This window comes from Bombina bombina, chromosome 9 (genome assembly GCF_027579735.1).
Source record: "Bombina bombina isolate aBomBom1 chromosome 9, aBomBom1.pri, whole genome shotgun sequence".
Taxonomy (NCBI): Eukaryota; Metazoa; Chordata; class Amphibia; order Anura; family Bombinatoridae; genus Bombina; species Bombina bombina.
The window spans coordinates 64,955,260-64,982,786 of record NC_069507.1 but is presented as its reverse complement, the minus strand read 5'-3'; the positions used below and the strand labels follow the sequence as shown (position 1 = coordinate 64,982,786).

The 27,527-nt window shown below is 39.7% G+C and overlaps 1 protein-coding gene across 1 annotated transcript in view; it reads left to right on the top strand.

Moving 5' to 3' along the window:
• Positions 1 to 27,527, top strand: part of ARHGAP22 (Rho GTPase activating protein 22) — an 84,007-nt gene that overhangs the window by 24,566 nt on the left and 31,914 nt on the right. The window contains exon 3 of the mRNA XM_053692177.1: positions 10,062 to 10,257. Coding sequence (XP_053548152.1) covers positions 10,062 to 10,257 — 196 coding nt within the window. The remainder of the gene's footprint in view (positions 1 to 10,061; positions 10,258 to 27,527) is intronic.

Here is a 27,527-nt window from a genome sequence, read left to right as displayed (position 1 = left end):
GACTGCTTGGAAATTGAACGCTTGATTTTATCCAAGCGTGGGTTTTCAAATTCTGTGATAGATACTCTGGTCCAAGCCAGAAAACCTGTGACTAGAAAGATTTACCATAAAATATGGAAAAGATATATCTGTTGGTGTGAATCCAAAGGATTCTCCTGGAGTAAGATTAAAATTCCAAAGATTCTCTCCTTTCTCCAAGAAGGTTTGGATAAAGGGTTGTCAGCTAGTTCTCTAAAAGGACAGATTTCTGCATTATCCGTCTTGTTGCACAAACGACTGGCAGCTTTGCCAGATGTACAAGCTTTTGTTCAGGCTTTGGTTAGAATCAAGCCTGTTTACAGACCCATGACTCCTCCTTGGAGTCTAAATTTAGTTCTTTCAGTTCTTCAAGGGGTTCCGTTTGAACCTTTACATTCCATAGATATTAAGTTATTATCTTGGAAAGTTCTGTTTTTGGTTGCTATTTCTTCTGCTAGAAGAGTTTCTGAATTATCTGCTTTGCAGTGTAATCCACCATATCTGGTTTTTCATTCAGATAAGGTTGTTTTGCGTACTAAGCCTGGTTTTCTTCCAAAAGTTGTTTCCAACAAGAACATCAACCAGGAAATAGTTGTTCCTTCTTTGTGTCCGAATCCAGTTTCAAAGAAGGAACGTTTATTACACAATTTAGATGTTGTTCGTGCTTTAAAGTTCTATTTAGAAGCAACAAAAGATTTTAGACAAACCTCATCTTTGTTTGTCGTTTACTCTGGTAAGAGGAGAGGTCAAAAAGCTACTACTACCTCTCTCTCTTTCTGGCTGAAAAGCATTATCCGCTTGGCTTATGAGACTGCCGGACGGCAGCCTCCTGACCGTATCACAGCTCACTCTACTAGGGCTGTGGCTTCCACATGGGCCTACAAGAACGAGGCTTCTGTTGACCAGATATGTAAGGCAGCGACTTGGTCTTCTCTGCACACTTTTGCCAAATTCTACAAATTTGATACTTTTGCTTCTTCGGAGGCTATTTTTGGGAGAAAGGTTTTGCAAGCCGTGGTGCCTTCCGTTTAGGTAACCTGATTTGCTCCCTCCCTTCATCCGTGTCCTAAAGCTTTGGTATTGGTTCCCACAAGTAATGGATGACGCCGTGGACCGGACACACCAATGTTGGAGAAAACAGAATTTATGCTTACCTGATAAATTACTTTCTCCAACGGTGTGTCCGGTCCACGGCCCGCCCTGGTTTTTTAATCAGGTTGAAAAAATTTTCTTTATACACTACAGTCACCACGGCACCCTATAGTTTCTCCTTTTTCTCCTAACCGTCGGTCGAATGACTGGGGGGCGGAGCCAGAGGGGGAGCTATATGGACAGCTCTTGCTGTGTGCTCTCCTTGCCTTTCCCTGTGGGGGAGAATATTTCCCACAAGTAATGGATGACGCCGTGGACCCGACACACCGTTGGAGAAAGTAATTTATCAGGTAAGCATAAATTCTGTTTTTTTAGTGGACAACCCAAAGTATTACTCTAGGCCCATTTTGGTATATTTCATGCCACCATTTCACCGCCAAATGCGATCAAATAAAAAAACATTGTTCACTTTTTCACAATTTTAGCTTTCTCACTGAAATTATTTACAAACAGTTAGTGCAATTATGGCACAAATGTTTGTAAATGCTTCTCTGGGATCCCCTTTGTTCAGAAATAGCAGACATATATGGCTTTGGTATTGCTTTATGGTAATTAGAAGGCCACTAAATGCCGCTGCGCACCGCACTTGTATTATGCCCAGCAGTGAAGTGGTTAATTAGGTAGCTTGTAGAGAGCTTGTAGGGTTAATTTTAGCTTTAGTGTAGTAGACAACCCAAAGTATTGATCTAGGCCCATTTTGATATATTTCATGCCACCATTTCACCGCCAAATGTGATCAAATAAAAAAAATTGTTCACTTTTTCACAATTTTAACTTTCTCACTGAAATTATTTACAAACAGTTAGTGCAATCATGGCACAAATGGTTGTAAATGTTTCTCTGGGATCCCCTTTCTTCAGAAATAGCAGACTTATATGGCTTTGACATTGCTTTTTGGTAATTAGAGGCCGCTAAATGCTGCTGAGCGCCATACTTGTATTATGCCCAGCAGTTAAGGGGCTAATTAGGTAGCTTGTAGGGTTAATATTAGATTTAGTGTAGAGATCAACCTGACACATCCCACCCCCTGATCCCTCCCTGACCCGCTCTCTTCCCTCCCCCACCTCACAATTGTCACCGCCATCTTAAGTACTGGCAGAAAGTCAGCCAGTACTAAAATAAAAGGCTTTTTTTATTCTTCAAGCTATTCTGCAGTGTTGGATCCCCTCCAAACAGCTCTCTAACCCTCCCTCCTCTACCTAGTTGCCACCATCTTGGGTACTGGCAGCTGTCTGCCAGTACCCAGTTCGTTTAAAAAAAAAAAAAAAAAAGCCTTATTTATAAATAAATTAAAAAAAAAAAATACCTGTAGTGTAGCTGCCCCCCCTCATATCCCCCCCCCCCCCCGATCTCTTTTCAAATATTTATTTGCCCCCTTTGTGGCCCTGTGTGCAGGTTTCAGTGTGCAGGTTTCAGCTCCCAACCATTTGTAGTACTATTGTATATGAGCTACTCGCTCATTCCTGTTCTTTACATGGTGTATATATAAATATGTTTAGAGCCTATGTGTATCTGTTAATTTGTGTGATTAGTTTTTTATATAGAAGTTAACATTTGTAATTTGCAGAAAAGCAAAACATAAATAATGAAAGTACAAATTTTTAATATGCATAATTAACTATTTATGGGGAATTATGTTCTTTTTAAAATGTGCTATACTGCATTCCATATGAAAAAGGTTGGATTCCCAGGTGGCCTTTACTATTTGCATGATTAGTGCAAGAGACCTGGGGCGGTTTGTTTACCTCTGATTTGCATCCAGAAGGTTCTTGCACATAGACTTTTGTGTTTGAGTCTAGATAAAGGATTTGAGACTTTAGACTGTGTTTATAAGTGGTGTTTGTGTTTATCTGTTATATGTGCCTGTAGTTGTTTATGTTGGTGGATGTCTTTTGTCTTCCAGTCACTTGAAGTGGGATAAACTGGTCTGAACAAGACAGGATTTGATCAAGTGTTATTGTAGACCGTTATGTTTGTACTGACAGTGTCGGTTTGTACACATATATAGTGCCTGTCATTTATGTGATGTTTGGCTGTGTTTAAAGGGACAGTCAACACCAACATTGTTATTGTTTAAAAAGATAGATAACACCTTTACTACCCATTACCCAGCTTTGCATAACACACATTGTTATATTAATAGTAGTCGATAAGCCTGCCCAGAGGGCAGTCTGTGTGTTAAAAATCAAACGACCCAAGCTAAAAAAAAACAAAGTAAAAATACAGAAAAAAATAAACAAAGCTATCCAAAATAATAAAATGAAACCTAAACTAATACCCCTATAAAAATAAAAATGCCCCCCAAAATAAAAACACCCCCTAATCTAATACTAAACTACCAATAGCCCTTAAAAGGGCTTTTTGCAGGGCATTGTCCTAAATAAATCAGCTCTTTTACATTCAAAATAAACAAAGTCCCCCCAACAGTAAATGTCCCCCCCCAAAGAAACAAACACTAATAAACCTAAACTAACCATTGCCCCTAAAGGGACATTTGTATGGAAATTGCCCTTAAAAGGGCATTCAGCTCTTTTTTTAACTGCCCTTAAAAGGGCATTCAGCTCTTTTGCAATTTGCCCCCCAAAATTCCTAATCTAAAAAAAACAAACCCCCCAATTTTTAAAAAAAAAAAACAACCTAACATTAAAGCCCCAAATAGGTACTCACGGTTTCAGAACTCCGGCAGAGAAGGTCTTCCAGGCGGGTCTATCATCTTCATCCACAGCGAAGGCGGCGTGGAGTGGAGGTCTGGAGCGGTCTTCCCAGATGTAGTGATCCTCGGCAGTGGTCATCTGTGGCGGCGGCAGTAGTCCTTGGCGGCATCTAGGCTCCTCTTCATCCGATGTCCGTGGTATGCTAAATATTGAATGCAAGGTAACGCAATCAATTTGGGGGGTACCTTGCATTCCTATTGGCTGAATTTTTCAATACAGCCAGTAGGATTAGAGCTACTAAAATCCTATTGGCTGTTCAAATCAGCCAATAAGATTTCAGTAGCTCTCATCCTATTGGCTGATTTTGAAAATTTCAGCCAATAGGAATTCAAGGTACCCCAACAAATATGGGGTACCTTGAATTCAATCTTCAGTTTGTGGCGGACGATCACATGAAGAGGAACCTCCACGGCTTCACCGAGGACCGTCACCGATGACTGCCACCGCGGATTGCCACTTCTGAGAAGACCGCTCCAGACCTCCGCTCCGCGCTGCCTTCGCTGTGGATGAAGATGATGGACCGCCTGGAAGAAGACCTTCTCCACCGGACTTCTGAAACCGTGAGTATCTGGGGCTTTAGTGTTAGTTTTTTTTTTTGGGGGGGGGGTTGTTTTTGTATATTAGTTTTTTTGGGGGGCAAATTGCAAAAGAGCTGAATGCCCTTTTAAAAGAAAAGTAAACTTTGGTACTCAGCCAGGCAGCATTCGCAAGTATAACTAAAATAATATGAGTTTCATTCATCGTTTTCTTTACCTTTTTCATAGAGCGCTCCTACCGCCGTAACTCTGCCTGTGTTTTTTTGTTGTTTATTAATGACGTGTTCCAATTAGACCGTTTTATTTGGTCCCCCGCTGGCGTCCCAACATACCTAACTACCGCCCACCATTCCAACTACGCATGCGCAACTTACTAATTACTGCGGCCGCCTGATATGCTCATGCATGTAATACGCATGCGCATTTGCATTTTTTAAGTCAGAGTTGTTCCCGCAAGTACAATCATCGATCGTAACTGCCAGTAGATACAATATTTAATTTGTAGTAAGTATATTATATGTTATAATGATCCTTTACAATGCAAACTGAATAGATCAGTGCAAACTTTATAGGAATGAATAATTGCGTGTTTTATATAAATAATAGACACATTAATAAATTAGGTGTATGATGTAACAGTGTAATCTTGGAGTTTCATTTGCGCATGCGCGAATTACGGAGAGACAACAATTACTCAGACTAAAACTAGACTAAAATGAGTATAAAACTAAAGAAATTCTAATGACTAAAATACGACTAAAACTAAAATGGCATTTTAGTCAAAAGACTATGACTAAAACTAAATCAAAATTTGCTGACAAAAACATTTTATGCAAGGTGTTATAATCAATCCATATCCAAGTACTGCTCTTTTGTAAAATTTTCTAAACTTAATTTTATTACATTTTAAGATAAATAATGAGTTTGGAAGTTCTAGAGCAGTGCTAATATCGTTGCCGAATTGATTCTTCCTATAGAAATAAGCATAACCCACGAGTGCTGTGTTAGCTGCTGAAACTTGATACTTGTTTTAATTATTAACAGAGAACTGTTAAAATATTTATATTGGGTAATATGTGCAATACAGATAATATAGATTACAGTTTTTTTTTATATTTTAAAGTTGCACTTCTGTTTGTTTATGAAACTTGGTTTTATTTCATTTTAAGTTTAATTAAGATGTTATATATCACAAGGGGTAAATCTGTGTCTGTATTGCATGTTGTAAACCTTAATACCATAAATAATAACAGGTGTTAATTTTACTCTGGAGTATATCATCAGTTTTCAAATTATAGATAAATGCTTAAATAATGCATTACACTTTAGCTAAACCCCTTAGATTTTAGTCGACTAAAATCTACTGGAGATTCAGTTGACTAAAATACGACTAAAACTAAAATGGCATTTTAGTCAAAAGACTAAAACTAAGACTAAATTGAAATTTGCCATCAAAATTAACACTGTGCACATGCGCGAGATGCGTAGACGGACGAGAATGCGCACAAATGTACACGTAAGAGCGGGTGGGACCGATTGTATGTGTAATCTTTATCAATACGGAAATGGTCGGGTGGGAGGAGTAAGAAGGAATACGGTACGCAATTTTTCTAACATAAATCTACAAAATAAGAAATATTTTTTTTAAAAAAACTTAGCCACTGTAATGATCACATATAGGGTAATCTATAACATTACTGCGGAGGCTTAAAATTGACTTTTCCTTTAAGGGCAATGCCCATACAAATGCCCCTTTAGGGGCAATTGGTAGTTTAGGTTTATTAGTGTTTTTTATTTTTATTTTGGGGGGTTTGGTGGGTGGGGGGTTTTACTGTTAGGGGGGACTTGGTTTATTTGTAATGTAAAAGAGCTGACTTCTTTAGGGCAATGCCCTACAAAAAGCCCTTTTAAGGACTATTGGAAGTTAAGCATTAGATTATGTTTTTTTTTATTTTGGGGGGCTTTTTTATTTTCATAGGTATTAGGTTTAATTTTTTTATTTTGGATAGTGTTGTTTATTATTTTTTGTAATGTTTGATTTTTTTTATTTTCTGTATTTAGATTAATGTAATTTTTTTATTTTCTATTGTAATGTAGTAAATTTGTAATTTAGGGGGTGTTGGGTTAGGGAGCTTAGTCATTAAATTAGTTTTTTGTGTTGTGGGGGTTGGCGGTGTAGGAGTTAATAGATAAATTAGGTTTAATGCGTTGTGGGGGGTTGGTGGATTAGGGGTTAATAGATGTATTAGGTAGTTTGCAATGTTGGGGTTTGCGGATTTAGGGGTTAATAATTCTATTAGGTAGTTGTTTTTTTCTTAATACTTAGTACGGGCGGTTAGTTTTTTTTTTTAATACTTATTGTGGGCGGTTAGTTGTTTGTGTTTTTTTATTTTTTTTTAATACTCCGTTTGCATTCGCTGCATCCCGGTGGATTCTGAAAATGGCAGGGTGGTGAAAGAATCGCGCTGCCAACATTCAACATTTGAGGATGCGTGCACAACTGGCGACACCGATGGAAGCATTACAAACGCGATTATAGTATAGATACTTTATAACAACATTTTAAACCTCTATATTTCTGCCTGTTTCTAAGCCACTAGAGACAGGCTCTTATCCCATGCTTTTTTACTAGCTTTTCACAAGAGACTGCTAATGTGTGCCATATAGATAACATGAGGGCCGGATTGGGCCACCGGGATACCGGGAAAAATCCCCAGTGGACCAGCACTGCACTGGCAGCTGCACAGAGAGAGCAGAGGCTCAAGCGGCTTAGCTGCAGATGCGGATGCTCCGCTCCAATAAGCAGGCCAGCATAGGCATTATTTAGGCAACATTACACAGTGAGCTGAGGAGGGTGTCCTTAGTCGGAGGGGGGCGGGCGAGGCGGAGGGGGGCGAGGCGGAGGGGGGCGCGGCTGAGCCGATGAAGGAGGCTAGGAGTGGAGCGGCCGACTTGCTAACGCAGCGTGAGGAGGTGAGGGAGGAAGGGTGGCCTTACATTATTGCCGGGGATTGGGCCGGAGGGGGGCGAGGCTGAGCCGGGGGGGCGGGGCTAGTAGCGGCCGACTTGCTATCACAGCGTGAGGAGGTGTCGGGAGGGTGTCCTTACATTATTGCCGGGGAGATTATACATTTCCAGGGCCGGTCTGATTTCCCAGTCCGGCCCTGGATAACATTATGGTTTCTCCCGTGAAGTTGTGCATGACACTGCACTAATTAGCTAAAATCCAAGATAATAAATAGCCATGTGATCAGGGGGCTGTCAAAAGAGGATTAGATACAAGGTAATCACAGAGGTAAAAAGTGTATTAATATAACTGTCCTGGTTATTTAAAACCGGGGAATGGGTAATAAAGGGATTATCTATCTTTTTAAACAATAAATTTTTGAGCTGACTGTCCCTTTAACTTCTGTTATAATCCACTTAATTTACAAACATTTTGTTTGTGTTTACACATTCAAACTGTAATGTTATTAAAGGGATCCTCTAGCCTTTTCTCTCTGTTTCTGTACTAATTTTTTTTTTGTCCTTGTGTTAGCAATAAGCAGTAGTAGGAATTGCAATCTGCTACCCTAAAATTATTTGCACATCAGCACTATAACTAATAGTATAACACAGGGGCTGAGGGCCCTTCAGGAAAAGCCGAGCTAAGGACGTGTGCCATAGTTTTGTAGCCCTAGGTAAAAGCGGAACGTTGGAGTGACCACAACTCAGAAGAACCCTCTGGAGGAAAGAACATCAGATCAAGGGTAACCTGCAGCCTCACCTGAATCTGACCTTGTGCCGCTGATCATTTTTTTGGATGTATATTATTTGTTTGACACCAATAAATGTATATGCGTCAACCCTGGTGTGCTAGGAAGTTAGCCATCACTAGTATAAAAAGTTACCAATGACCCTGTCGGATTAAAAAAAACGTAAATACATTAGGTTTGCATAATAAACAAATGCATGATAAAAAGACAATGCAATAGCACTTAGTCTGAACTTCAAATGAGAATTAGATTTTTTTTTTCTAACAAATTTCAAAGTTATTTCTATTTACACTCTCCCTGTACCATGTGACAGCCATCAGCCAATCACAAATGCATATACGTATATTCTTTGAATTCTTGCATATGCTCAGCTGGTGACTCAAAAAAGTAAAAAAAAAATAAAAAGACTGTGTGCACATTTTGTTAATGGAAGTAAATTAGAAATTTGTTTAAAAATTGCATGCTCTATCTGAATCATGAAAGTTTAATTTTGACTTAAAGGGACAGTCAACACCAGAATTGTTGTTGTTTTAAAAGATAGATAATCCCTTTATTACCCATTCCCCAGTTTTGCATAACCAACACAGTTATATTAATAAACGTATTACCTCTGTGATTACCTTGTATCTAAACATCTTCTGACAGCCCCCTGATCACATGACATTTTATTTATTATCTATTGACTTTTATTTTAGCCAATTAGTGCAGTGTCTGCCACAATCCACGGGTGTTCTCACAATGTTATCTATAGGGTTTACCTGAACTAGCTTTCCCCTGCTGTGAAAAGCAAATACAAAGCATGTGATTAGAGGCGGCCTTCAAGGGCTAAGAAATTACCATATGAGCCTTCCTAGGTCTAGCTTTCAACTAAGAATACCAAAAGAACAAAGCAAAATTGGTGATAAAAGTAAATTGGAAAGTTGTTTAAAATTACATGCCCTACTTGAAACATGAAATTTTTTTTTGGACTTGACTGTCCCTTTAAACGGCCAGTAAACCTAGTAAATAATGTTATATAATTCTGCACATAGTGCAGAATTATATAACATTATATTAGTGCTAGCTTTATGCAACATAACATTGCGGTTACATTTTTATTAAAAAAGAGGGTTTTTCAGACCCACCCTCTGTGCTCTACTGAGTGGGTCTGTTTTTTTTTCACTGAGCGCATCTGGGAAGCTGTCTAGTCACAGCCTGGCCTGATCGCGCCATTACACTCAATGTAGCTTGCTCCTGCTCTGTTTGACAGTGGGAGCGAGCTACATTGAGTGTAATGGCGCGATCGGGCCGGGCTGTGACTAGACAGCTGCTGAGATGCGCTCAGTGAAAGAAACACTCTTTTTTAATAAAAATGTACCCGCAATGTTATGTTGCATAAAGCTAGCACTAATATAATGTTATATAATTCTGCACTATGTGCAGAATTATATAAAACATTATTTTATAGGTTTACTGGCCCTTTAAGTGTCCCTTTTAATTATGTACAAAGTAGTTGGGAGCTGCAGATAAAAACCAGCTTAATTTCTGTGAACACAAAACACATTTCTGATATTAACCATATATATGCATTAAGGAAACAGTGTACTCAGGCAAGCAGCTGATAATACTTCATTGTATTCAAATCTGCTGCAGGAACACCTCAGAAGGTCTGGGATCTCTCTTTTGCCCCACTGCTAGCAAAAAAAAATAATTTAATAAAGGAAATTAGCTATTTGTAAATAATTGAAATCACTCAAGCATGTATAACATATAACTGTGTACATTTTAATGAGAATATTTTCAAGTACAATGTCCCTTTAAAGTGACATTAAATACAGGATGATTGGTGACAATGAACAGTTTCTAACCACTGACATCCTTCTTCCTCTGTGTGTTTGCCATTGCAGCTGTGTTTGGTCAGCGTCTGGAGGATGCAGTCAACCAGGAGGCTCGATCTGCCCCACTGGTGGTGGAACAATGTGTGGATTTTATACGGGAGTATGGACTGCAAGAAGAGGGCCTGTTCAGGCTACCAGGACAAGCCACTCTTGTGAGGGACCTTCAGGAAGCTTTTGACTGTGGTGGAAAACCTCCCTTTGATACGTAAGAACTGCATTTATTTAAGACATTCTCTCCTTCTGACAATAATTCTTAAAGGGACACGTAACAGCGGTTGTAAACCTGTTAAAATATGCATCACTCCAGCAAGCTTGTGAATAATTCCGCAAGTTTTTTTTTCCATTTTTTTGAAGGATATGAATACCAAGAGAACAAAGCAAATTTGATGATAGAAATAAAATGGAAGTTGTTCAAAATTGTATGCCCTATCTGAATCAAGTTTAATTTTGACTTGACTGTACCTTTAACTATTGGCTATACACTCTCAGTAGGAGATAAATAATAAAAATGTTAATTTCCAGTTGTTCTCTCAAAAAGTGAATGTAAACTTTCATGAATTAGTGGCTGGTTTTTTACAAATACTATTAAAAACAGGGGCACTTTCATTCATTAAAGTTTACATTGCAGTGTATTTTTCTTCATAAATGGAAATAGTCCACAGCTGCATTCATTACTTTTGGGAAATAAGAACCTGGCCACCAGGAGGAGGCAAAGACACCCCAGCCAAAGGCTTAAATACTCCTCCCATTTCTCTCATCCCCCAGTCATTCTTTGCCTTTCGTCCCAGGAGGTTGGCAGAGATGGGTCAGAATTTTTAATTTTTGTTTTAGTCTCTTATGGAGGGTAGTACTCTTCGGCATGGTACAGGAGTTTTAAGTAGTCCTGTCAGTCTCTCAGTGAGGGCTTGGATGAAAGTTAGAATCCGGAGATGCAGGAAGAGTCTTTCTGCGAAACCATCCCGACTCATTAACAGCTCCTCAAGCAATCGGCGTTGTCGAACTTTGCTTCACTGCCTGGTTTCTTCTCTCAAGTCCATGGCGGAGGCGATGCTACTATCCGTCACACTTGAAGGGCCGTGTTCCTGTTCCACGGATTAGATTCCGGTAAGATTGTTTCATTTTACTTTCGTCATAATTTTATTATATTACAAATGTTTTCCCGTGAGGCTACCACCTTGCTGGACTAAATATAGGGTCTCAGTGAGGTGCCTTTTGTATCTTGGAATCAAGGGTAATATCTCCTGAGGGGGGTTATTGAACAGGGTTTTTTTTAATCATGTTTGTTATGTGATTCAACTTGCTTATGCATAGTGTTAATTAGGCTCATGGCTTGTGGACATAACTGCCTTTGGAAGTGACGCGGCCATTACGGTCAGGCGCACTTTTTCTGGACTGTACGGTTCACCTTGTGACCGGGTGTGGTCACATTTTTTTACTTTACTCTTCCGCATTCCTAGCTCTGTGACGAAGGAGAAATTCGGTCTTGGGCTCTTAGGAGGTGGTGAGTACCCCAGCCATTGTGGGTGTCAGGTGCCGTTTAAGTTTTGGGTCCAGATCTAGTATCAATATCCTAACTATGGAGGAGTCTAATTCCGTGGAGACGAATGTCTCTGTTTTATTTTCTACTCCGTGCGCAGAATGCGTATTTCACCGGATGATACTAGCCTATCAGTTATGTTCCGAATTTCGTATTAGAGTGCTCAATTCCCCAGGATCGGGGAATCAAGGAGCCACTGAGTCATCCACCTCTGGGGCCTCTGTTCTCCGAGTGGCGAGTTCCCTTCCACCATCGCTGATTACGCATGCAGGTAACGCAGAGTTTGCTTCTCCTTCTCCGGAAGGTAGCGTCTTCCCGCCAGGGGTTTTGGCACCATGTCGCTTGTCCCTGAAGCTGCGGGGGATCAGCCTTAGAGTCCGGACTCGTCCTTCGCTCCGGCTGAGGTATGCTGCGCTTTTCTGTATAGACTGACTAGCCTTCGTGTTCTTTTGAGGCACGTTTGGCCTTGTTGGAAGATCCCATCCTTATTGGATCTGAGACTTCTCAGTCAGCTTCTTCGAATAGCTTGCAGAAATAGACATAAGGGGAAGTAATCTTCTTATGGTCTTATCGAGTACCTTTTCCAGTTTAAGCTTGGTAGAACAGGGGCCCTGTTGGGCATTCCTGCGGGTACATCTGTTCTACTTAGGCGATAAACCTGCGGGTTGCCTTTTCCTTTATTTTATTTGAATAACGCTCATATTTTCTGCTTCCTTTGGGAAGTTTGTCTGGATTCTACTTACGATGTTTTGATTGCACTGTTACTTCTGAGGAAGTTTGTTAAGGACGTGTTTAGTCCTATGTGTGTCTGCTGTTTCCCTCTCTCGGGGGGATTCTATACAGCCTTGACAGAAATAGCCCTTGATTCAGGCTAGTCCTGCTTGGGTTCAGTCCTTCTGTCGTTAGGTCTAGTTCAGACAATTGGCGCCTGTTCTGCCTGGCTGTTCCGGTTGGGTACTAAGTGCCTCTAATATTATTGTGTTATTCTTGTTCTCTTTTACAAGCTTCAGTTATTCTGCGTGGACCTGAGGGTTAGTGAGGCTTGGGGGATCAGTTCAATCCTCATTGACCTCTCCAGCTGGCCGATGCCAGCGAAGTAGCTCAGTTGGTAACATTCCCTGACTACCAGGCCTGTTCAAAGATCCTAGGGTCACAGGTTCTGTTCCCGGCAGGGCCGACTCAGCCCTTTGATACAGTGTGTACCGTCCAGATTGGGGAATAATCTTAACTATTTTTTTTTTTTTAATTATTTTTATTGAATTTTCTTATTACAAGCATGAACATATACAAAAGAAAAATACTAAGCATTGATAACACATAGTAAAATATTATACATTTCTCATGTATTTTATATAGACATAGTTATTCCTATCAAATAGTCTCAGATTGGACTGTATTTTAATTTTCTATCTACAAACTCAAAACTTGACAGACTTATTGTGACTCGAAGCTGGCAGTCTACCATATATGTACTCAGAGTTAGTCACTTTTTTATCTAACTCTATTATCCAAGACCTATAGTTTCCAATGGGTCGTATTTTCCATTTTATCATTACCTGTTTATATATTTCTTCAATTCTTTGAGTTGCCTAGACATTTCAACAGAAAGCAGAAGCGTAATCAGCTATTGCCATTTCATACAACCATCCTATAAATGCACTCTGAAACGTCAACTCCCCTCCAACCAAAGATATATAAAGTGGGGGAGGGAGGGGGGGGCACATAGAGGAAGAGGGGAAAAAGAGAAAAAAAAGGAAAAAAGAACCCCTGCTCTTGATATTTTTAAAATGTTTTCAATATGTCACCTGGCCCTCTCTACTAACCAATGCCTGGGAAGAGCTCCGGAAATAATCATGTTGAGGAAAGGGACTGAATTCTGGAATGGCTCCAGAAATTGAGTCTGGAGCTCCATGGACCACGAGCTTATGATACTTTCCCATTTGCTAAAGTATCTTCTATATTTTTTGTCCGAACCAACCTTCAAATTCTGCCTTTCCAATATCATTTGAGTTTTAATAACATTTACGAATTCTCTAATACTTGGGATTTCTATTTGTTTCCATTTTTTAAATAGCAATAATCTCAACTATTACTTTTAGCTGCTGCTTTGGTTCTTCCGAGAGTGGGCGCTGGATAAGGGCTGGTGGCCCACTGAAGGTAGGGGGCTATATGAATGCTAGTTTGTCCCTCTCATGATTCCGTCTTTAGGTCGGGATGTGGAGTGTTCCTCCCCGCGTGGGTTGGAGGTTGGGAGGCTTTGGTCCTCCCTGCTGTCAGTTTGGGTGGTCTTGCCCTTGTGGCTCTTGGATTTGTCCTTTTGTTTGGGTTTTCCTTTGAGGTTCTCCTCCTTCGGATGAGATTTCGGGACTTGTATGTTGCCCATTAGCGGTTTTGGCCGCCTTATGGGAGGTCCTTGTGGTTTTTTCCTTCTTTGGGAGTTAAGTCATTCCCTATCAGAGATGGTAGGCTGTCCTGTCTCCTTCTCCAAGCTAGGCTTAGGGGTTTTTATACCGGGGTTTAGGTTGCCCTGAATTCCTTTTCCTTGGGTATGGTCCTCTGATACCCCGGAGGGGATTATGGGGACTAGCCTTTGTTTTGCTCACTCTTCGTGTGACCTTGTCCTCAATGTTTTTTCCTGGGCATTGTTTTATCGCCTTGGTGGGCTCTAGGATACTCGTGTGACTCTGTCGTACTTTCGTTCCCTTTGGAGTGTCATCCTCCCTTTTGGGATTTCCAAGTGTGCCTTGTTCCTGTTTTACGGGTTGGTCCGGTTATGTTCCTTGGGAGGTTCCCTGGAACGTTTTGGAACTCAGGCCTATAGTTTTTTGCACGGGCCGGTGTTTTTTTGTTGTGGATCTTCCGGCTGTCCAGAAGCCTTACGATCCTGTGGCTGGTTCGGTGTGATCCAGTTTTTCCCAGGGTTATACCTTTGGTATAGAGGGCTTGGCTGGGATTCTGTGTCCTTTATCCGGGTCTACTTCCTTTTTGTAGAATTCCTCGATGTTCAACTAGGTCGTCTAGATGTTTTCTTTTTAAATTGTTTTCTCAGCCTCTGGCTTCATATCTTATGAGCTTGTATGCTGTTCCTTCCATACTCTCCCCTTCGGGGGGGGGTTGTTGGTCCTCTTTGTGGGGGGGGGTTTCCTCTCTTTGGAGGTTGGTTGTCCTGTCCTGTTGGAACGGGAGTTATTATCCTCTAGAGGTGAGCCTCCGTTCTCTGGGGTTCTGTTTTCTCTGGGGTGATGATGTCTCCATGTTTGAGACAGTCATGGAGGGTTGTGCTGGGCTATATTGCATTTCTCTGTTACTCTCCTATGGATTCTCTTGGACTTCCTATTGTTCCGTTGGGTGGCTGAGTTCATCTTTTTCCATCCTCCTTTTGGGGACTGGTGTTTGGGGGATTTTCTCTTCCCCTGTCCTTCAGACCTGACAGCCAGCTGTAGGAGCCTGTGGGTTCCTTGCTGCATAGAAAGCAGATGGTTGCAGTTTGCAAACAGTCGCAACAATTTGCACTTTATCGTTGTGCTGGCAGATTTTTACCAAGACTCTGTTTGTCTTTGGGCCCTTGTGGTACATTGAGCCTTCTCCTTATTCAGGATATGAATTAAGGCTGGCGGATTTTTGGTTACGCCTGAGCTGGGTCCACTGCTAAGTGGATGTTCTGAGTCTGCGGTAGGGTTGGTGACCTGTCTTATGCTGCTCTTACTCATCTGCAGGTAGTTTTCTGCTGAGGTCATCTTGGTATGACTGTAGTGTCTGGTGTTAAACCTTCTGGGTTTGCTGCACGAATATCGGGGACTCTGTCTTCAGTCTTCTTTTCGGGTGCGGTAGCACCATCTGGAGGGGATGTTCTTCTCGGTGTCGGACGCCTTTTGTACCCTCCCGTTTATGCATTCAGTGTCCTCTATAGCTTGGGTATTGGTTTCCTAAGAGTAATGAATGCAGCTGTGGACTCTTTCCATTTATGAAGAAAAACATAAATTATGCTTACCTAATAATTTTCTTTTCTTCAGATGGAAAGAGTCCACAGCTCTCTTTTCTGGGGGGCGTCTTTTATTTTCTTCTGGCACCTTTATACCCTGGTATTTCTTCTACTGTTCCTTGTTCCTCGGCAGAATGACTGGGGGATGAGGGAAGTGGGAGGAGCATTTAAGCCTTTGGCTGGGGTGTCTTTGCCTCCTCCTGGTGGCCAGGTTCTTATTTCCCAAAAGTAATGAATGCAGCTGTGGACTCTTTCCATCTGAAGAAAAGAAAATGATCAGGTAAGCATAATTTATGTTTTTACAAATACCTTTCTCTTGTGCAAAGCCGGATCACTGATCCCCCGCCCGCAGTTCCTCTGTACATACGTAACCAATGATGAAACCGGTTTCCTCAAAACATGGCTTCCCCCAGAGCGTTTATCTCGTGAGGCCATGTAATGATTGGAGGAAGCCGGTTTCGTCATTGCTGTGTAAGCACAGCAGGAGAAGCAGGCGGGGGGATCGCTGGTCCGGCTTTGCACAAGAGAAAGGTAAGTATTTGTAAAACTACGCTGCAATGTAAACTTTCATTAATATATATATATATATTTATTACATTTAGCAGAGAAGAAAACTATGAGAATCGAAACTCGTAGTAAGATCCCTTTTTCCGGCACCAGGGTATAAGGTTTATTCTCACTAACTAGTAATTCTCCAGAGAGGTGGTCTTTATATTCAATCACAAATAACTGTGGACTTAACCTTCAATAGTTATCATATACTCCAAAAGAACTTTGTATACAATAAACACAAACTTCAATAGATATCATGTACTACACAAAAAAACTGCAAAAAACAAAACCATATACAATAGATTAATTATATAAACAGTGCACATATGATTTATTTGCTGCCGGCTAAACTATAAAGATAAATAAATATCCTTCTAATAACGAACGTGGGCCCACTTTATAATAAATGACCTTATGAAATCTGAAACAATTTAACTGATATGTATGAAAAACAGTTGCTTGTTTGTTTCAAAATTTGTTTTCAATTGTATCCAAAAAGACTGTCCCATGACTGTTCCAAATGTTGTATTTGCAGCATGAAGTATAAAGTCACTTTTAAATGTGATAGGGCTCTTTAAAATGTCCGTTTCTCAGCGGATCAAGAGTGGGACTTATCGCTCATAGGGTCTTTTACCTTCCATAATGGTTGCTTATAGTTTATGGGAGTTTAACATAAAAGTTGTATAATGCAGTTAGGAGTGTTTAACACCTCAAGGAATTATGGCTAGACTTTTGCGAAGCACGCCCACCTCGCTAGGCTGTCTGTTAAACTCCACTGTCTGTAACAATTTTAAATGTTACCTTGGTTGTAGTTTTCAGTCCATTTTCCTCCCCCTTAGGTAATACTCACATAACCATTCTGCATTCACCGCCGTATCAACGGATTCCTTTATCCCACCGTGAGCGTGCCTTTCTCTGTCCCGCTGGTTTGTTTGGTCGGTTCAGCATAGTTTAGAGGGCTCAGCTGTAACCCTCTTTTTGTCATGGGTAATTTCATCCACAGTTAAAGGGAGAGTAACAAATATTTTCTTTAAACATGGTGCGTTAGCTACGCGTGCTTTTTTTCCCCCGCACCTTTTAAATACCGCTGGTATTTAGAGTTCACAGAATGGCTGGGTTTTCAGTGCGTTAGGCTCCAAAAAGGGAGCGTAGAGCATAATTTAACGCCACTGCAACTCTCGATACCAGCAGTGCTTACGGACGCGGCTAGCTTCAAAAACGTGCTCGTGCACGATTCCCCCATAGAAAACAATGGGGCTGTTTGAGCTGAAAAAAAACCTAACACCTGCAAAAAAGATGCATTCAGCTTCTAACGCAGCCCCATTGTTTCCTATGGGGAAACACTTCCTACGTCTGCACCTAACACTCTAACATGTACCCCGAGTCTAAACACCCCTAACCTTACACTTATTAACCCCTAATCTGCCGCCCCCGCTATTGCTGACCCCTGCATATTATTTTTAACCCCTAAGCTGCCGCTCCGTACACCCCCGCCACCTACATTATCCCTATGTACCCCTAATCTGCTGCCCTAACATCGCCGACCCCTATATTATATTTATTAACCCCTAATCTGCTGCCCCCAACGTCGCCTCCACCTAACTACATTTATTAACCCCTAATCTGCCGACCGGACCTGAGCGCTACTATAATAAATGTATTAACCCCTAATCCGCCTCACTCCCGCCTCAATAACCCTATAATAAATAGTATTAACCCCTAATCTGCCCTCCCTAACATTGCCGACACCTAACTTCAAGTATTAACCCCTAATCTGCCGATCGGAGCTCACCGCTACTCTAATAAATTTTTTAACCCCTAAAGCTAATTCTAACCCTAACCCTAACACCCCCCTAAGTTAAATATAATTTTATTCTAACAAAATAAATTAACTCTTATTAAATAACTTATTCCTATTTAAAGCTAAATACTTACCTGTAAAATAAACCCTAATATAGCTACAATATAAATTATAATTATATTGTAGCTATTTTAGGATTAATATTTATTTTACAGGCAACTTTGTAATTATTTTAGCCAGGTACAATAGCTATTAAATAGTTAATAACTATTTAATAGTTACCTAGTTAAAATAATAACAAAATTACCTGTAAAATAAATCCTAACCTAAGTTACAATTAAACCTAACACTACACTATCAATAAATAAATTAAATACAATTCCTACAAATAAATACAATTAAATAAACTAACTAAAGTACAAAAAATAAAAAAGAACTAAGTTACAAAAAATAAAAAAATATTTACAAACATTAGAAAAAAATTACAACAATTTTAAACTAATTACACCTACTCTAAGCCCCCTAATAAAATAACAAAGCCCCCCAAAATAAAAAAATGCCCTACCCTATTCTAAATTAAAAAAGTTCAAAGCTCTTTTACCTTACCAGCCCTGAAAAGGGCCCTTTGAGGGGCATGCCCCAAATAATTCAGCTCTTTTGCCTGTAAAAAAAAACATACAATACCCCCCCACATTACAACCCACCACCCACATAACCCTAATCTAACCCAAACCCCCCTTAAATAAACCTAACACTAAGCCCCTGAAGATCTCCCTACCTTGTCTTCACCATGCCAGGTTCACCGATCGGTCCAGAAGAGGGTCCGAAGTCTTGATCCAAGCCCAAGCGGGGGGCTGAAGAGTGACGTCCATCCTCGGGCTGAAGTCTGGATCCAAGCGGCGGCTGAAGAAATCCATCATCGGGCTGAAGTCTTGATCCAAGCAAGCGCCGAAGAAGTCCATCATCGGGATGAAGTCTTCTATGAAGCAGCATCTTCAATCTTCTTTCTTCCGGAGCCATTATCTTCCAGCCGACGCATTCGATCAGCCAATAGAATGCGAGCTCAATCTGATTGGCTGATCGGATCAGCCAATCGGATTGAACTTGATTCTGACTGGCTGATTCCATCAGCCAATCAGAATTTTCCTACCTTAATTCCGATTGGCTGATAGAATCCTATCAGCCAATCGGAATTCGACGGACGCCATCTTGGATGACGTCATTTAAAGGAACCGTCATTCGGCTAGTAGGCGTCGTTAGAAGAGGATGGATCCGCGTCGGCTGGGAAGAAGATGGCTCCGCTCCGGAAGAAAGAAGATTGAAGATGCTGCTTGATAGAAGACTTCATCCCGATGATGGACTTCCGACTTCAGCCCGATGATGGATTTCTTCAGCCGCCGCTTGGATCCAGACTTCAGCCCGAGGATGGACGTCACTCTTCAGCCCCCCGCTTGGGCTTGGATCAACACTTCGAGGCTTGGATCAAGACTTCCGAGGACAGATCGGTGAACCTGGCATGGTGAAGATAAGGTAGGAAGATCTTCAGGGGCTTAGTGTTAGGTTTATTTAAGGGGGGTTTGGGTTAGATTAGGGGTATGTGGGTGGTGGGTTGTAATGTTGGGGGGGGGTTATTGTATGTGTTTTTTTTACAGGCAAAAGAGCTGAATTCTTTGGGGCATGCCCCGCAAAGGGCCCTGTTCAGGGCTGGTAAGGTAATAGAGCTTTGAACTTTTTTAATTTAGAATAGGGTAGGGCATTTTTTTATTTTGGGGGGCTTTGTTATTTTATTAGGGGGCTTAGAGTAGGTGTAATTAGTTTAAAATTGTTGTAATATTTTTCTAATGTTTGTAAATATTTTTTTATTTTTTGTAACTTAGTTCTTTTTTATTTTTTGTACTTTAGTTAGTTTATTTAATTGTATTTATTTGTAGGTATTGTATTTAATTAATTTATTGATAGTGTAGTGTTAGGTTTAATTGTAGATAATTGTAGGTATTTTATTTAATTAATTTATTGATAGTGTAGTGTTAGGTTTAATTGTAACTTAGGTTAGGATTTATTTTACAGGTAATTTTGTTATTATTTTAACTAGGTAACTATTAAATGGCTATTGTACCTGGTTAAAATAAATACAAAGTTGCCTGTAAAATAAATATTAATCCTAAAATAGCTACAATATAATTATAATTTATATTGTAGCTATATTAGGGTTTATTTTACAGGTAAGTATTTAGCTTTAAATAGGAATAATTTATTTAATAAGAGTTAATTTATTTCGTTAGAATAAAATTATATTTAACTTAGGGGGGTGTTAGGGTTAGGGTTAGAATTAGCTTTAGGGGTTAAAAAATGTATTAGAGTAGCGGTGAGCTCCGATCGGCAGATTAGGGGTTAATACTTGAAGTTAGGTGTCGGCGATGTTAGGGAGGGCAGATTAGGGGTTAATACTATTTATTATAGGGTTATTGAGGCGGGAGTGAGGCGGATTAGGGGTTAATAACTTTATTATAGTAGCGGTGTGGTCCGCTCGGCAGATTAGGGGTTAATAAGTGTAGGCAGGTGGAGGCGACGTTGAGGGGGGCAGATTAGGGGTTAATAAATATAATATAGGGGTCGGCGATGTTAGGCACAGCAGATTAGGGGTACATAGCTATAATGTAGGCGGCAGCGGGGTACGGAGCTTCAGATTAGGGGTTAATAATAATATGCAGGGGTCAGCGATAGCGGGGGCGGCAGATTAGGGGTTAATAAATATAATATAGGGGTCGGCGGTGTTAGGGGCATCAGATTAGGGGTTCATAGGGATAATGTAGGTGGCAGCGGTGTGCGGTCGGCAGATTAGGGGTTAATTTTTTTTACTAGAGTGGCGGCGATGTGGGGGGGCCTTGGTTTAGGGGTACATAGGTAGTTTATGGGTGTTAGTGTACTTTAGAGCACAGTAGTTAAGAGCTTTATAAACCGGCGTTAGCCCAGAAAGCTCTTAACTACTGTTTTTTTTTCTGCGGCTGGAGTTTTGTCGTTAGATTTCTAACGCTCACTTCAGCCACGACTCTAAATACCGGCGTTAGAAAGATCCCATTGAAAAGATAGGATACGCAATTGACGTAAGGGGATCTGCGGTATGGAAAAGTCGTGGCTGGAAAGTGAGCGTTAGACCCTTTAATGACTGACTCTAAATACCGGCGGTAGCCCAAAACCAGCGTTAGGAGCCTCTAATGCTGGTTTTGACGGCTACCGCCCAACTCTAAATCTAGCCGTTAGTCTCCTTATTCAAACCTTTAATCTTGTGAATATTTACGTGCATAGTTAAAAAGGAAAGTAGCAATTATATTCTTTAACAATGGAAATTTCACATTTTATTATTATTATTATTATTATTATTATTATTCCAAAAGATATATTTGATCTTAATATTGTACAGTGTCTCCTTAGTTTAAGTTATTCTACTACATTTTGTTTGTGGCATTAATTGATTCAATAAGAGCTGGAAATCTTGATAAAATATTACTGCAAAAAGAATGCAGGTGGATTTATGATCTTAAAGCCCTGAAACCTTTTGGTTTGAATGAGGAGATTAACTATGCTCCGTTCCTTTAAGTCCTCAATTTATAGAAAATTGAATTTCAAAGTTGCATTTTGACACAAATAATCAAAGGATTATCTTTAACTGATGTATTTAACAAACAATGTCATAAACAAAAGGTAGTAGAATAACTTAAAAACTTAGGAGACCCTGTACAATATTAAGATCAAATGTATCTGTATACGTCACCACTAAGGTTACAGCTGAGCCCTCTAAACCACACTGAACCGACCAAACGAACCAGCGGGACAGAGAAAGGCACGCTCACGGTGGGATCAGAGGAATCCGTTGATACGGCGGTGAATGCAGAATGGTTATGTGAGTATTCCCCAAGGGGGAGGAAAATGGACTGAAAACTACAACCAAGGTAACATTTAAAGTTGTTACAGACAGTGGAGTTTAACAGACAGCCTAGCGAGGTGGGCGTGCTTCGCAAAAGTCTAGCCATAATTCCTTGAGGTGTCAAAAACTCCTAGCTGCATTATACAACTTTTATGTTAAACTCACATAAACTATAAGCAACCATTACGGAAGGTAAAAGACCCAGTGAGCGATAAGTCCCACTCTTGATCCGCTGAGAAACTGACATTTTAAAGAGCCCTATCACATTTAAAAGTGACTTCATACTTCATGCTGCAAATACAACATTTGGAACAGTCATGGGACACAGTCTTTTTGGATACAATTGAAAACAAATTTTGAAACTGTTTTTCATACATATCAGTTAAACTGTTTCAGATTTCATAAGGTCATTTATTATAAAGTGGGCCCAGGTTCGTTATTAGAAGGATAATTATATATCTTTATAGTTTAGCCGGCAGCAAATAAATCATATGTGCACTGTTTATATAATGAATCTATTGTATATGGTTTTGTTTTTTGCAGTTTTTTTCTGTAGTACATGATATCTATTGAGGTTTGTGTTTATTGTATACAAAGTTCTTTTGGAGTATATGATAACTATTGAAGGTTAAGTCCACAGTTATTTGTGATTGAATAGAAAGACCACCTCTCTGGAGAATTACTAGTTAGTGAGAATAAACCTTATACTCTGGTGCCGGAAAAAGGGATCTTACCTGTTATTGTATAACCAGAGGTTTTGAAGGAAATCATTATATAAAGCATTGAATGTGTTAAACTACAGCACATTTTGTATGATCCTCTGAGTCAGCCAGACATGAATGTGCACAATTTATTTTGCAGTTCATTAAGGTGTAATTCCTGTACAAACTTTCTATGTGCATATCATAAATTGTTCAGATTATTTTCCAGTAAAAATGAGGCAACTTGATGTCCGTTACCACCCGAGGTAATGTCTTTTCATCAGACTTTATTTGAAAGGGATCGATTTACACATACTTTCATAGGGCAGTCAAAAGGTTAAAGGGGGATGAAACACTTTGAGATTGTAATATAAAATGTCTAAAGGGACAGTTAACACCTTGTAATTACAAGACATTCCTGTTGTGTTGCTATAGAATAACATATCAGCCAAGTCTTAAAGGGACATTCCAGTCAAAATTTAAATGCACATAGATTTATTGCATATTTGAATAGAAACATATTTGCAATATACATTTTTATTTAGTGTTAACATTTTTCTCTGCACGTGCATGTGAAGCATAGCTAAATATTGTCACTGCTCCCACATTTTAATAATGCAGCTGCTCAGATCATAAGTGGGGCTTGTATCATGTCAGCAATTAACAAACTGAGTCATTACCTGATGGTACAAGCACCTTAGGCTCTCTGAGCAAGTGCTGTGTTTAAAATGCTGGTGCACGGTGCATACTTAAAGGGACAGTCTACACCAGAATTTTTATTGTTTTAAAAGATAGATGATCCCTTTATTACCCATTTCCCAGCTTTGCATAACCAACACAGTTATAATAATATACTATTAACCTCTGTGATTATCTTGTATCTAAGCCTCTGCAAACTGCCCCTTTTTTCAGTTCTTTTGACAGACTTGCAGTCTAGCCAATCAGTGTCTGCTCACAGATAACTTCTTGTGCACGAGCACAGTGTTATCTATATGAAATACGTGAACTAACACCCTCTAGTGGTGAAAAACTGTTAAAATGCAATCTGAAAGAGGTGGGCTTCAAGTTCTAAGAAATTAGCATATGAACCTCCTAGGTTAAAGGGACAGTTTACTCAAAAATTTTCTCCCCTTTAATTTGTTCCCAATGATCCACTTTACCTGCTGGAGTGTATTAAATTGTTTACAAGTAGCTCCTTTACCCTTATATTGGCATTTGAAATTGTTAATTTAGCATGTGGTATCCCCACCTATTCTGAAAGTTTGTGGCCGCGCGTACCAGCTATAGATAAGCTTTGTAAACACAGCCAGCAGAAGAAATTACACTCAGTGTGATAAAGCAGAGATAAGGTAATAAAATGTTGATTTTCCATTGTTCTCTCAAAGTATTGGTGATTGTTTTAAGGACAGATATAAGATAAAGAAGCAGGTATATGTGCACAATGTGATACAGTAATGAGATCTGATTATACCTACAAGCTCAACCTATTTTATTAGGCTGTGGCTTCAAAACACAAAATCAGAGCTATAATATACAGAAATAAACCTTAAAAAGCTAATTTTCATACATTTTTTACTCTGCAGTTGGTAAAAAAGCAATTGTAAACACATTGAGGGAAAAACTATTTTACAGTATACTGTCCCTTTAAGCTTTCAACTAAGAATACCAAGAGAACAAAGAAAAATTGGTGATAAAAGTAAATTGGAAAATTGTTTAAAATTACATGCTCTATCTGAATCATGAAAGTTTATTTTGGCCTAGACTGTCCCTTTAAATACAGCTATAGCTTTTATTAGAAGCCGTTTTGCTAATGCATGTATATTACAAAATTTCTTCTGTTCAATACCGAAATGCACCCATGTGGTTTTCAATTTTTTTCTGGAATATCCCTTTAATGTTTTTAAAACAAATTAAAATCATTTTTACTGCAATTATTTTTCAATAACCAAACTCCACCCACCATTTCTCTTATTTGGAGGAACCAATCAGCTCCAAGTACATTTCAAGTTCTGAGAATTAGAAATTGCTCAATTTTCATAGCTAAATTACATGAAACGGGGACAAAATAAATAATGTAAATATATTACAATGTTGTTTTAGTGCACATAAATCAACATTATCAATAAAAATCTCAAGGCGTTTACTGTTCCTTTTTAATATGTGATAAAAAAAGCATTGTAATATACTCTTATTATTTATTTTCTGACCAATCCATTGCTACCAGATTTTGAATTTTATACACCAAACTTCACTGGTTTGTTATTGTTAGGGCAGAGCAGCACATTTGTATATGTCCCTACCTGGCTAACCTGAGGTGAGTACTACAAAATAGTGCAAACTTATGTTTACTCCAGTAAAAAATACTAATTGGTCCTACAAATAAGGCAGTGGCAGTTTGGTGATTGAAAGAATATAAATTGAATGTATTTGTAAAGTTTTCACATTCATTACCACTAAATACAGTACAATTGAATAACTACATCATAAAAAAGACAATACAATAGAATTTACTTTAAAGGGACATTAAACATTTTGAGATGGTAATATAAAATAAGTTTTAGATATTAATATACTTTCATTATTTATTTTGTCCCCATTTCCTGTAATTCCATTCTGAAATTGTGAGCTTTTCAGTTCCTGTCAGAAATTGAAGTGCAGAACACTGTTATATTCCACACAGCCATTGGCTGCACACTCTAGTGACCTATTTATAACTGTCCTTAATTGGCCAGAGCAGAGAAGGTAACCTTAGTTACAACATGGCTGCTCCCATTGTTTTATCGACACTAAAAACTTTACACTTATTTTGTCAATATTTAAACAGCTAATGAAACTATAAAAATACATCTACAGGTTATTCTCAGACTAATCTTTTGTTTGAATGCATCATTCTATCTAGCATTTATTTAGCATTTAATGTCCATTAGAATTTTTTCTGTCAAATTTTAAAGTTAATCCAATTTTGACTTTAGTGGCCCTTGAGTTTTTACAGTTACAGTACATACCTTCTGACTATGAGCCCCAGGTACTAGGACCACTGTATTTTCCCAGCACTGACCTGTATTTATTTGAAACAAGAATCTTTTTTGTACTTTGAAAACCTTATAATTTTTCCCTGACAATAATTACTGTGTTATTATAAGGTGCACTGCTGGAGAGAAGAAAGTATTTATGTTAAGGCATTGAGCTATGGACAGTATAACAGGAAGGCTGTTATTACAGCAACTTCACCTACAACAACAGAACAAAAAATGGTATTTGGTTTACTTTACTTGAAAGTGATTCATTATAGCTGTAAAAACCTGACAAGAAAATATCACCTGAACATCTCTATGTGAAAAAGGAAGATATTTTACCTCAAAATTAGTTAATGCTCATTGAAAAGTTATCGTTCAGCTGCTGTCCAGCTGAAGGAAGAAAAAACAAAACAATAGCCAATCCGCATCAGCAGTGCTGATGTCTTGTTTTGCTTTACTTTTATCGCATGAGATTTTACTGAAATCTCGTAAGGTTTCATAGTAAACTTCCTTAAGCTGAATAGGGAAATAACATGACTGTGCCTGCACATGCTCCTTCACGAGTCCAGGGACTACCATCCTTATTGGCTGCTGAAAATCCATTTATAATGGGTTGTAGCTACTGAGGAAATTTTCTGGTAAAATATCTTCATTTTTTACATAGAGATGTTCATACATCTAACTGCCAAATGGTGACATGAAATATAACAAAATAGGCCTAGATCAATACCTTGGTTTGTCTACTTTAAAATATATATAGATTTGGGGGTCACATTTTAATATTTTGGCAGTTCTGCTAAAAAAAATGAGAGTTGCATCATTTTAGAACGTGATATAAATAGCTGCAGATAAAGACCTTAAAACGGTCAGGAAAAAAAAATATGGCTTATATAAAGTTAAGAGTTATTGCTTTGCCTTATTATTATTATTACTAGTCCTAAAGCCTGTGTACATGGGCCATTGTTTGCAGTACAGCGGTCCCACCCCTTGCTCTCTCTCTATCCCCTCTCTCTTTTGCTCTCTCTTTCTCCCCTCTCTTTTGCTCTCTCTTTCTCCCCTATCTTTTGCTCTCTCTCTCTCCCATCTTTTTTACTCTCTCTCTCTCTCTCTCCCCCCTCTCTTTTGCTCTCTCTCTCCCCCCTCTCTTTTGCTCTCTCTCTCCCCCCTCTCTTTTGCTCTCTCTCTCCCCCCTCTCTTTTGCTCTCTCTCTCCCTCCTCTCTTTTGCTCTCTCCCTCCTCTCTTTTGCTTTCTCTCTTCCCCCTCTCTTTTGCTCTCTCTCCCCCCTCTCTTTTGCTCTCTCTCCCCCTCTTTTGCTGTCTCTCTCCCTTTTTGCTCTCTCTCCCTCTCCTTCTCTTTTGCTCTCTCTCTTCCCCCCTCTTGTTTGCTCTCTCTCCTCTCGTTTGCTCTCTCTCCTCTCGTTTGCTCTCTCTCCTCTTGTTTGCTCTCTCTCTCCTCTCGTTTGCTCTCTCTCCTCTCGTTTGCTGTCTCTCTCCCTCTCTTTTGCGCTCTCTCCCCCCTCTCGTTTGCGCTCTCTCCCTCCTCTCTTTTGCACTCTCTCCCCCTCTCTTTTGTGCTCTCGCCCCCCTCTTTTGCTGTCTCTCTCCCTCTCTTTTGCTCTCTCTTTCCCCCTCTTGTTTGCTCTCTCTCCTCTCGTTTGCTCTCTCTCCTCTCTTTTGCTGTCTCTCTCCCTCTCGTTTGCTCTCTTTTGTGCTCTCTCACCCTCTCTTTTGCGCTCTCTCACCCTCTCTTTTGCGCTCTCTCCCCGCTCTCTTTTGCGCTCTCTCCCCCCTCTCTTTTGCGCTCTCTCCCCGCTCTCTTTTGCGCTCTCTCCCCCCTCTCTTTTGCGCTCTCACCCCCCTCTCTTTTGCGCTCTCTGCCCCCTCTCTTTTGCGCTCTCTGCCCCCTCTCTTTTGCGCACTCTGCCCCCTCTCTTTTGCGCACTCTGCCCCCTCTCTTTTG